This window comes from Orbicella faveolata, unplaced genomic scaffold (genome assembly GCF_042242905.1).
Source record: "Orbicella faveolata isolate gen_17 unplaced genomic scaffold, um_ofav_v1 contig_4, whole genome shotgun sequence".
Lineage (NCBI taxonomy): Eukaryota > Metazoa > Cnidaria > Anthozoa > Scleractinia > Merulinidae > Orbicella > Orbicella faveolata.
Window position 1 is genome coordinate 11,110,277 of NW_028301569.1, and position 12,209 is coordinate 11,122,485.

The 12,209-nt window shown below is 45.5% G+C and overlaps 1 protein-coding gene across 3 annotated transcripts in view; it reads left to right on the forward strand.

Annotated features, from left to right (window-relative positions):
- The window catches only part of LOC110059522 (filamin-A-like), a 30,184-nt gene extending 18,210 nt beyond the window's left edge, over positions 1-11,974 (forward strand). For all 3 annotated transcript variants that reach the window (XM_020766219.2, XM_020766221.2, XM_020766222.2), the window contains exons 8-20: positions 776-1,492; positions 1,889-2,101; positions 2,263-2,514; positions 2,933-3,105; positions 3,311-3,595; positions 3,862-4,093; positions 4,546-4,737; positions 4,994-5,269; positions 5,668-6,180; positions 6,307-6,474; positions 6,839-8,875; positions 8,991-9,268; positions 10,057-11,974. In XM_020766219.2, coding sequence (XP_020621878.2) covers positions 776-1,492; positions 1,889-2,101; positions 2,263-2,514; positions 2,933-3,105; positions 3,311-3,595; positions 3,862-4,093; positions 4,546-4,737; positions 4,994-5,269; positions 5,668-6,180; positions 6,307-6,474; positions 6,839-8,875; positions 8,991-9,268; positions 10,057-11,541 — 6,821 coding nt within the window. In that variant the 3' untranslated portion in view covers positions 11,542-11,974. The remainder of the gene's footprint in view (positions 1-775; positions 1,493-1,888; positions 2,102-2,262; positions 2,515-2,932; positions 3,106-3,310; positions 3,596-3,861; positions 4,094-4,545; positions 4,738-4,993; positions 5,270-5,667; positions 6,181-6,306; positions 6,475-6,838; positions 8,876-8,990; positions 9,269-10,056) is intronic.
- The last annotated feature ends 235 nt before the right edge of the window (positions 11,975-12,209 follow it).

Below are 12,209 nucleotides of genomic sequence, written 5' to 3' on the forward strand. Positions count from 1 at the left end.
AAGGCAGTTTCTGAGGGAGCAACTGTGTCGGTACCTTCGATCTTTTATGTACTCTGAAGGGGGAAGTGAGTCAGCGGTTGTGATAAGTTAACTTTTTTGAGGGGGTAAAATTCAAAGCTCTTCAACAGAGGGGAGGGTGCGGATATAAAATGGAATGACCCAATGAAGAGTTTTAACAGGTTTACTTATGTTATAAGCCAGTTTTAATTTATGACTATTTGAAATGCGTCGTAATTTATTCACTTGCTGAGTTGATGGACTATCTGCAAAATTGTAGCAATAAAACACAGGAACATCCATGTTCTCATATCTTAATTTTTAGGCCTAAATATAGTCTACAGTCTGCAAGTGTCATACAGCTGTACACTGACATTTTGGTAAGCTTTAGGTGAACTTACCCGTCGCATTTCTGCAACAATGGATAAACAAAGGCTTGTCCGGTTTGTCAAAGACTCTGCAACGGTTTGTAGACAACTGGAAGTTAGAGTACAGTAGCTGCATTACACAGAAAATGGCGAAAATTGAAGCTGAATTTTGTTACTTCACAAGTATCCCTGCCGCCATATTATTAACACGCGGCCAGAAAATGTGAGGTCTGGGACCAATTTTTTTTTCGGAAACTTTTCGTTGACAATCGGGCTATGAAAGTGTTACGAACATGTTCCGAAGAAAAGGCGGATCCCAGACCTTCGTTCAATTCACTTTATGAAGTGCAGGGTTAAGGAATAAGAATTTCAGAGACCAAGAAATAGCATGAGAGTGTTTGTTTCTTCAGGTGTGCCAGCTGAGTTCACAGTTTTCACCAAAGAGGCTGGAGAAGGCGATGTTGACGTCCGAGTGATCGATAACAACGGCAAGAAGGTTCCAGCGGACATCACTGACAACAAAGATGGAACTTACTCTGTGGTGTACTATCCAACAGCAGTCGGTGCGTACACGGTGAACATCACTTTCAACTCTGAAAGTATTCCTAAGAGCCCCTTCAGAGTCAACGTCTGCCAGACCAACTCCGCAGCGTGCCGTGCTTATGGACCAGGCCTGGAGAAGGGCTTTGTCAATCAGAACAACGAATTCAAGATTGAAACTAAAGGAGCTGGCGAGGGTGGCCTGGGGCTGACCATTGAAGGACCATCAGAAGCGCAGATTGAGTGTAAAGACAACGGTGATGGGTCATGTGACGTCACTTACCTACCCCCAGACCCCGGCGATTACGTCATCAACATCTTATTTGCCGATGAGCACATCCCAGGGAGTCCTTTCAAAGCGAGGATCTCTTATCCTTTCGACGCTTCCAAGGTCAAAGTTGAAGGTCCTGGAATTGAGCCCGGGATACGCGCGGGTGAGCCAGCGGATATTGATATTGACACTCGCATGGCTGGAGATGCGGAACTGAAGGTTGAAGCAGTGGATGAGTTGAACAGCCCTGTTCAGTGTGACATTGATGAAGAGGAGTATGGAATATACGCTGTGACTTACTATCCCAAAAAGAAAGGTAGGATGTTATTCTCTAGTGCTTGTGGCGTTTGCGTTAAAAAACGCATCACAAAAACGTTAGCAAACGCGTTGCAAAACTCGTTACCTAATTGGGTGTCTTGTGAAAACTCTAATGTATTTCACTTCGCTTTTCCTGCGTTTGACTCAAGTCACGTGTTTTTCCCGCTCTTTCTATCTGCAACAGATTTCAGATATATTTTTTAACTGGTTGCGCTTATTACAGCTGTAGCAATTGGCTGTTTGTCTCGGTTGTAACTTTCCTCGAAAAAAGAAGTAAAAGGTACTTAATAAGGAAGACTTGCATCTGGTTTCTTTTCACGCCTTTGAAGGTCGCTTGTATTTTTGAATTCAGATCATTTCGAATAACATAAGTTTTGTTCTGTAATTTTTTTAGGTAACCACAAAGTCAGCGTCAAATACGGTGGAGTGCATGCGCCGGGAAGTCCATTCAAAGTTGCCATCTCGCCCAAGTCTGACGCGTCAAAAGTGAAAGTGACGGGACCTGGGGTTGAACCAACCGGAGTGCAACCTGGCAAGCCCACTTATTTTACTATTAATGCTTCTGAAGCCGGAAAGGGAGATGTTCACGTGAAAGTGGAACCAGTCAGTAAGTATCTTTCTGTCTTGTTTGGATGAGAATGTTTTTCTTCGCGGTTTTCTTTCGCGTCTACACGACGGACTAAGCGAAAGAGGGACTACTCGTAGTCTAACCTTTCTTTGGTAACCAAATGAAGTATAAGACAAGGCCGTCGTTTTTTCTATTTATAGAACGTGGGCGTCCTGTGGATGTGGAAGTGACCGAAGAAGGAAAAGACACATTCAAGTGTGAGTACGTGGCACCGGTGGAAGGAGCCTACAAGGTCGATGTGAAATTTGATGGTAGCCCTGTGCCCGGCAGCCCTTTCCCTGTGGAGGTTGCCAAGCCTGGTGATGCTGGAAAATGCAAGGCTCAAGGCGATGGACTGGAGACGGCCATTATCGATCAACTGGCTGAGTTTGATGTCGACTGTAAATCTGCCGGTAAGATTAAGCTAGCGGAAAAATACATGGGCTCATTTCCAAGGGTCTTCCCTTGTAAACTGGCGTTGCGTTTTTAGCGTTTGCAGAAGCCCATGAGTCATGAACCCCTGACGTTTGGGAGATTGTTGGGCGTGGTCGGGTGCGAGTGGGATGGGGTGTCGTGAAATATATCGTTACGCCATTATGCAACTTTCCCAATATCGCTGATACCATACATCAAAGAAGTGTGTGACAATAAGTATATAAGTAGAATATTTCAACTCTGGTGAAGGCGGACAGAGGCCACCGGAAATTCAAAAAAAAGAAAAAAAAGCAGATCGGATTACAAAAAAGTCTTAGAATGTCTATCACCGATCGCAACACTGGAAGCAGTATTTCAAGCTTGGGGCTTAAAGAGGTGACCTGTGCTTTATTTCAGGAGAGGGACAGTTGATGGCGGCAGTAGACAATCCATCTGGTGCACACACAGACACCTTAGTCACTGACAATGAAGACGGTACATATTCTGTGTCGTACACACCATTTGAAGAAGGAATACACACGCTGAACGTTAAGTTTGGAGGTGATCACATTCCTGGCAGCCCGTTCAAGGTTAGTTAGCGTTTCCGCATAGCAAGAGTTAAACTGACATGAACAATACTTTATCTACATCACAATACTTTTAAAAGCCTTTATCAGTTTGTAACGGAACACCTGTTGGATATTGTGTGACACCACGGTAACGGTTACGAATAAATACGTAAGGCACGCTGTGAACCCATTCGAAGTAATGAAAATACTTTCACTTTATTCACAGGTCGATGTTCTTCCTCCCACGGATGCAACGAAGTGCAAAGCTTATGGTCCCGGCTTGGAAAATGCCCTTGTGGGTAAGCCAGCTGACTTCACCGTGGAAACCAAAGGGGCTGGGGCTGGCGGCCTGAGCCTGGCCATCGAGGGACCTTCTGAGGCAAAACTCACTTGTAATGACCATGGAGATGGAACGTGCTCAGTGAAATACACGCCCACGGAGCCCGGTGATTATGAGATCCATATAAAGTTCGCCGATGAGCACATCCCCGGAAGTCCCTTCAACGCAAAGGTTTGCATTATAAAGTGAACATAGTGTTTTCACAAAACGTCTCAGGAGTCATATTGGTGTCCTGAAACAATTGAATCGGCGGCCATGTCGATGTCCCAAACCAATCCTGTGGGAGTTGAACTATTTTCTTTTGTAAACACTTTCTTTTGTTCGAACACATTTGCATGTCTGCTGGCCAAGTGAGTGAAAACGCTCTATAGGATGTCTTATAGTCTTATAGTTAAACAATGTGGACAGACCCAGTCAATATTGATTTTATTTCTCAGGTGACACGTCCAGTTGATGCAAGTAAAGTGAAGTGTTATGGACCAGGTGTTGATCGTGTTAATCCGTTATACTCCAAGACACCACAAGAATTCACTGTAGATACTTCTGAAGCAGGTGATGCTGACCTGGACATAACTGTAGAGACACCTAATAGGAAAACCCTTAAACCTGAGCCTGTCTGCGAGAAAGGAGATGGGGTCTATACGGTGGATTATACACCCGAGGATGAAGGTGAGATACGCATATTTATCAATTAAGCACGTTCGTTTTAGTGTGTGGTTATTGTTGTTGCTTTATATGTACTTTTTTTGCCGCTAAGCGGTTGTTCCTCTTTTCCTTGCTTAGCAAATCATTTAACTTCAGTTATACTCGGGACTGACTTGTTTTTATTTGCTAGTTGTAATCTTGGGTTGAACGTGACATAAACTGGCTCCAACTTGACTTCCGAATTCTTTTCACTCAAAGCGACCAAAATTTTTTAAAGAGAAAAAGAAATAATAAAGCAATGATGGAGTCAGTGATCTGGGAGGAACGAAGTTTGGAGAGGACTTGGGCAAAATTAATGGATGAGAGATGCTTTTAACATACTGATCACTCAAAAAACCTTCATGGAACAAGAACTGAAATATGCAAAGATATGCCAACGAATGCAAGACTAACATGCTGATTTGTCTTCTCGTCAGGTCGTTACACTGTCAACGTGAAGTACGGCGACAAGCATGTCCCCAACAGTCCGTTCCGTGTCCGTGCCGGACCTCCCTTTGACGCCAGTAAAGTCAAGGTATCTGGACCAGGAGTGGATGAGTCGCCGCTGACAGATGTGCCTGTACAGTTCGTTGCCGACTGTACCGAAGCTGGCACTGCTCCTCTGACAGGTGTGGACACTTTGTGGTAATCTTGCTTAAAGTTTTATAGTGATGGAATCAACCTTGTTCACAGGTTCTCTCTTCCCTCCGCGCTCTGGAGCGCAGGAAGAAGAGAGACCCTAAGAACGAGGTTGTCATGAAAGCTGCTCGTTTCCAGGGTTTTTTATTGCTCTCAGAAACTCTGTTGTCGTGTTACTCTACGTTTGCTGTTCTTCTGGATTATAAGAAAAGGAGATGTGACGCTCTCATCATTTTCTAATTGCAGCGACTGTAGCGCCGCCTAGTGGCCCTGATCTGCCTGTAGATGTAAAGGAAAATGGTGATGGAACTTATACCCTGGAATATGTACCTGAGAAACCAGGCCGCCACAGTGTTGACGTCAAGTACGGTGGCAAGAGAGTTCCAAAGAGTCCGTTTAGAGTCCAGGTTAAACCGAGTGGTGACGCGTCTAAAGTGGAGGTCGATGGACTGGGACCTGATGATACTTTCACTGTGGGTAAAGAGAATGACTTCACAGTGGACACCACAAAAGCAGGGAAAGGTGAGATGCGTCAGAATAGATTTTTGAATAATATTTTATATGGAAAGAAGTGAGTTGAAGAGTAATGATGAAGACTTTAAATACCCGGCAACAGGCCATATTCGTATTCTCGGTATTGGAGTGGAACTAGCTTGCAACTGAGGCTAATACGGGGAGTATTTTAAAATGCAAATTAAATTAACATCTTTAAAGGGTATTCTTCCCCGTGAGCCTCCATTGCAAGCTAAGTAGAGTTCAATACCGAGAATACAAATATGGCCTACTTTGAGAGAGATTGAAAAAGTGGCTGTAACTGAAAAGGTTTGCCTGTTATAAGAGTTGATGAACTTAATTACGCTGTACAAACTCAAGCTATTTTAAATTCATAAGATTAACAATAGCGTTTTTACGTCATGTAGGAGTACCCAAGTGTGTTATCAAAGGCCCCAGGAGGAAGGAAGTTCCGGTTGAGGTTCTAGACAATGGTGATGGTACCTTCGACTGTGTCTTCGTCCCCGAAGATGAAGGACGTCACGATGTCGATGTTCTTTTTGGCGGCGAACCTGTACCCGGAAGTCCCTTCAAAGTGAAGGCTAAAAAACCTGTTGAAGTCGACAAGATCAAATGCCAGCCTAAGGCTGATAAGGAGCCAATAGTGGACGAGGAACTTGTCTACGCCGTCGATACACGACCCACCGAGTCGGCCCCTGGTGAAGGCCTCCTAAATGGCTCTCTCTTGACGCCCTCTGGTGAAAAGGAGCCTGTTAAAGTCAAGGACAACAACGACGGTACCTATGACGTTTGTTGTGTACCCAAGGAGCCTGGACCCCATGAACTCGCCGTGGATTATGACGGTGTACCGCTGGTTGGTAGTCCGTTCAAGTTTGACGCCGTAGAGGGAGGAGCAGATAAAGTGAAGGCGTACGGAAAAGGTAAATGTCTCTCCCCTTCCCGGCTCTATTTTCTTTATTCCCACCCTTTCCACGGTTAATTTAACTTGTCTCAAGTCGATGGACATAAAGTGAAAGCAAACGTCTGTAAATTTGCTTACTTTGCAGGGTTAGAGCGTGGATTGGCTGGAGAGCCTTGCGAATTCACCATCGTTACAAAAGACGCTGGACCAGGCGGCCTCGCTTTGGCTGTTCACGGACCAAGCAAAGCGGAGATCACGTGCACCGATAATGGAGATGGTACGTGCACAGTGCAGTACGTTCCCGACGAACCTGGTAAGCCTGTGGTTCAGTTTACTTTTTTCATAAGCAGTATTAGGTTCTGGTATCGCGCACCGAGTTCGATTCTGTAAGGGGAAAATAAATTGGAATTTAAATGCGGTGATTTTGGAGTAAGGAAATCTAGAAAGTCTGGAGAAAAATATTTACGGAAAGAAGAGAATGCGAAGAAAAGTCATAAAGAGTTGGACACCATGGCCGACGTTAGAATGTTACGCCATGGTTATTTTGAGAGTATTAAAACAAATGACCGGTTCATGTTCTGAAAGACTGTGATGAAGTAACTTATTTCTAACCAGTTCGCTTGAAAGTTTTTTTTCTTTTTTCTCATATCTCACTCATCTTGCTTTTTTCGTTTTAGGTGATTACGACATCAGCTGTAAGTTCGCAGATAAAGACATCCCAGGGAGTCCTTTCACAGCTCACATCTACTCTAACTATGATGACCTGGATGCCGCCGCTCCTCGTCCAACAGTTGGCAAACCATGTGACGTAGAACTGAAAATCCCCGAATCATTCCGACCAGAGGACATCGCGAAGGGCGTGGTCACTGCTGAACTTGAGAGGCCAAACGGACGCAAGGAACCATTGGAACCTCTCCGCGTGAACGACGATGGCACTCTAGCGGTTACGTTCATCCCGTACGAACCCGGCGAGCACTTGATCCACGTGTACAAACGCGGACGCGAAGTTCAGAACAGTCCATTCTCGGTTATGGTACATGCGCAACGTGTTGGCGACGTATACCCCGTCGGACACACTTGTGATCTCGATTTTAAAGTTCCCGAAGACATCGAAGATCTTGTGGCGACACTGAAGCGCCCCAGTGGTAAGGTAGAAGAGTCGTTAAAGCTACAACCCGGTCCACAGCCAGGGACAATCAGCGTGTCATTTGTACCTAGAGAGGCCGGAGAGCACTTCCTGTCCATCAAAAGAAAGAAGGACAAGAGCCCTATCGCTGGCAGTCCGTTCTCTATCCTGGTGGAGTCGGAGGAACCTGTAGAGGGCGTAGGATGCCCCGTAGACTATTGCTTCAGCTTGGATGATGTGAATCTTCCCGAGGATATCGAAAAGAACAGAATAAAGGCTACAATAAAGAGGCCATCGAGCGATATAGAAGAACCAATTGACGTGAAGCTGAACTCAGACAACACTCTTAGCTGCTCGTTTGTTCCGCGTGAAACTGGCCTTCATTACATCAACATTAGAAAGTACGGCCGACATGTGGAAGGTAGTCCATTTGTTATCAAGGTGACTGCACCAGAAGGGGTTTCAAGCGTTGGTAAGCCGTACGGAAAAGGTTTAGAGAGTCCTGATATCAACTTACCGGAAGACTACCCAAGGCTAACTGCTGCTCTTAAAAGACCGTCCAGTCCTAGAGAGGAGGAGCTGAAACTTGTCCTGAATGGAGATAACACCTTGGGCGTGGCATTCACCCCACGCGAAGAGGGCGAGCATTTGATTCATCTCAGAAAAGACAAAAAAGATGTACAGAATAGTCCTTACAGCGTGATGGTTGGAGCGAAGGAAGAGAAGGTGGAAGAAGTACATCCTATGGGACGAACGTGCGATGTGAACCTGGATATTCAAGGTGTCAAGCTGCCTGAAGACCTTGACAAAGATCTGCTTAGAGGATTCCTCAAACGGCCAAATAGCACCAAAGAGGAACCTCTTAAACTTGAAATCACCAGTGACAATTCTCTGGGCGTGTCATTCGTGCCCCAGGAACCTGGTGAACACCAGATAAGCGTCAGGAAGAAGACTCCGGACAGAAAATGGAAAGATGTGCCAGGAAGTCCCTTCTCCATCATGGTGGAAGCGGCCGAAGCTGTTAACGCTGTTGGTACACCATGTGATTGTCTCCTAGATATGCCTAGTGTGCGCATCCCTGAGGATCTAAAGAAACTCACTGCGACTCTCAAGAGACCATCGAGCCGCCACGAGGAAGATCTGAAGTTGAGAGTAACATCAGATAACAAACCTTTCGCTTCCTTCGTTCCACGCGAGCCTGGCCCGCATTTGATCAGTATCAAGAAATACGGTTCACACGTGAAGAACAGCCCATTCACTGTCATGGTGGTCGCCCCCGAGGCTGGAAACGCCATTGGTCGGCCGTGCGGTGTTGGACTCGAGATCCCAGGACTAAAACTCCCGGATGATTACAACAACGGTCTTTTGAGTGCTAGTCTAAAGAGGCCTTCTGGGAAACCTGAGGAACCTCTCCCTCTTGCTCTCAACTCAGATAACACATTGAGCGTCTCGTTTACACCACAGGAGACTGGAGAGCACTTCGTCACGGTCAAGAAGTCTGGTAACCACGTGAATGGCAGCCCATTCTCAGTGATGGTCAGTGGTCCAGGCCCAGCTGATCCGAGCAAAGTGGTCTGCACGGGTCCAGGTAAGAACCGTTGTTTTTTATTTAAGTTAATAATGTAAACTGAAATAATTTATTACAAGTACGTGGCGTTTATACAGAGAGACCAATAATTTCAAACTTGTACTTTTTCGTTTAGGTCTACATGACGGTGTGGCCGGTAAGCCCAGCTCTTTCACCATTAACACCCGAGATGCTGGCTACGGAGGACTGGGTCTTTCAATTGAGGGACCCTCCAAGGCGGAGATAAACTGTGTTGACAACGAGGATGGCACGTGTACAGTGGATTATCTTCCTGTTGAACCCGGCAAGTACACGATCAATGTGAAGTTTGCTGACGAGGATGTACCCGGAAGTCCATTCACATCAAACGTCCGACCATCGGGAGATGAAATTCAACCAGTCGAAGAGAACTTGGTAAGATTGATTGAGATAAAAACGATGAATCGGAAGCTTAGACTGATAACGTGACAATGATGCGACTTAAGAGGCTAATAAATTGTCAAAAACATGAACACATTCTGTTGGGCTTCGATGACTGCGACGCCAAACTGTGTTCCAATTATTGAGATTTATTTCAATAAAATAAAGTTAGTGAGAGTTTCAAGTGTTAATACCAAGTGAACTGCACCTGCTAATGATGTAAAGAAAGTGAATGTTCTGTACTGAACGATCTAGGAAAAGTCATGTATGAGAACCAAAGTTTGGACAACATTTGCGCGAAAAAATTTGCCGTAGAGATGCGTTGCTGTTGGAATCTTGAAATTTTTCCTTTTTAATTTTTAGTTCCTTTCCAACAACAAAACGTATTTTTTGTTTGCAAAGGGTGGGCGCGCGCAACTAGCATAACTGACTTTTTCAATACTCCATCTGTTGGTCGGATAAAAGCGGTGTTTTTATTGGTCAAGAGCACGTAAATGATACCCAGGCCGCGTCTCTACGTCATTAAAAACAATAGACGCTGCAGGTCCTGTCAGTCAACAAGTGAAAATGCAGGTCCTTAAGCGATAATGTTGCCTAATGTTACCGTTGTTTAAGATGTGTCGAGTAAAAACTCCCCATGTGTATTTCTAATTCAAAGTCTTTCAACCTAGTTCTCAATATTTCAATAACCAGTCTAAAAGGTTTAAAACTCCCTTCCCTGACAACAATATGTTTCTTGGAAATTTTACGAATTGACTGTTTTCTTCCTCTGTGTTTTGCAGGTGAGTTCGTCTGCACCAGATCAGTTCTCTGAGCCTCCACATCGAGTGTCTGAAGTTTTTGAGGATCTTGTGACGTTCGGTTCCACTCCCGCTCAGCCTCATGACTTCGTGTTTGATCTCAAAGGCTACAAGATGGACGATCTTGAAACCATGGTGATAAGCCCTGACGGAACGGAACTCGAGTCCGAGATTATCGAAACGACACCGAAGACGTACACCATCCGCTTTGTGCCGAAAGAGAGCGGCGAACACACTATCTATGTTAGATTCAAGAGCGGAAGAAAGAAGGACATCCCTGGAAGTCCATTCAAGGTCTTTGTCGAGGCACCAGTGTGGGGTGGGGCTGCAAAATGCGTGGCTGCAGGTCCTGGGCTTGAAAGAGGTGTGGTGAACCATCCGGGAGATTTCACTGTGTGGACACGTGATGCCGGTCCAGGAGGCCTTGCGATTGCAGTCGAAGGTCCTGCCAAGTCAGAGATCAAATGCACCGACAACGGAGACGGGTCTTGCAACATTTCCTACCTACCCACCACGCCCGGGGAATACACGTGTCATATTCGGTTTGCGGATGAAGACATTCCCGGAAGTCCTTACAAGGTCCAAGTATCGCCGGAAGTGGAGGACCGCTTTAGGGATCTCAACGTCACCGACCTCGCCGAGAGCGGATTAAAGGTCAACCAGCCCGCTTCATTCTCCGTGCAAACAAATGCAGCTGTAGGAGATGTGACTGCTTCTGTCGTGGCGCCTTCAGGGGACGAAAAAGAAGCTCAAGTGTCCAAACTCGGCGGTGGGAACTTCGCCATTCGCTTCACCCCTAGGGAATATGGGGACCACCTCGTCAATGTCCGTTTTGATGGCTCTCATATCCCCGGTAGCCCGTTCAAGATCAGGGTAGGCGGGGCAGAAGGTCATCCAGAGAAAGTCAAGGCTTATGGTGAGGGATTGAGCAAAGGAAGGGTCGGCGAATCAGCAGAGTTTACTGTCAACGCTCTGGAAGCCGGCTCAGGTGCGCTTGCTCTCTCCGTAGACGGTCCCGCTAAGGTGAAGATGAATTGCAGTGAAAATCCCGACGGTACCTATCAAGTCACGTACAACCCGGTCGTAGCAGGCGAGTACACGATAAGAATAAAATTCGCTGGTCAAGACATCCCCGGGAGCCCGTATAACGTAACGATTTACCCGTCCGATGGTAAATACGCCAGCACGGGCGACGCGTCCAAGTGCACCTCGCGAGGAACTGGTCTTCATAGCGCTGTCCTCGGGCAGCCAAACTCCTTCACTGTCAACGCTAGCAATGCTGGTCGTGGTTCCCTGATGGTGGGTGTTGAAGGCCCTGCGATACCAGCTAAAGAAATCAACGTCAAGCACACGGGCAGCAACGTGTATGCTGTGAATTACGCCCTAGAGGAGCCTGGTACCTATGTCCTTAAAGTTCTGTGGGCAGATAAGCACATCCCTGGAAGCCCTTTTCACGTGACAGTTTAAACACGCGAGAACACGCGCGTGCGCGAAACGAGAACTCTAGTCTTGTAATTAAGGACTTAAAAAAATTGAAGGAGAAATTATTTTCATTACAACTGTAAGGTTGCACCTGAATGTTTTAAGTCGCATTTTGCAATACTAATGCTAGTTTTCTATTTTATTACAATTAAAATTTTGTTAAAAAAGCCCTCGTTTGTATCACTGACTGTAGAAACTTTAGGATCTATTGTAGCTAGTGAAGCATTTTTCGGCGATACAAGTTGTAGCTATGTTGTAATTTCTAAATCGATCATCGTATTATGATAAACACGGTAACACGTAGAAGAAAAAGAGCACTGTAAACTCAAATGTTTTGTTTGTTAGTTTTTCTAGCGAGATCTGTGTGATAATTTTAGGGATATTTTCTAATAACTGACAAATAAATTGGTTAAAGAAATTTTGTATTTTTATTGGTTACCTCTTAAAAGGCATTTCAGTGGTGCACTTTTCCCCGGGGGACTCCCATCAGTAAAGGTCGGAATAGGCCGTATTCGTATTCTCGGTATTGGACTGGAACTAGCTTGCAATGGAGGCTCATGCGGGGAATATCATTAAAAAGAGGTGAATGCTATTTGTATTTGAAAACACTCCCCGCATTAATTAGCCTCAGTTGCAAGCTAGTTCCAGTCCAT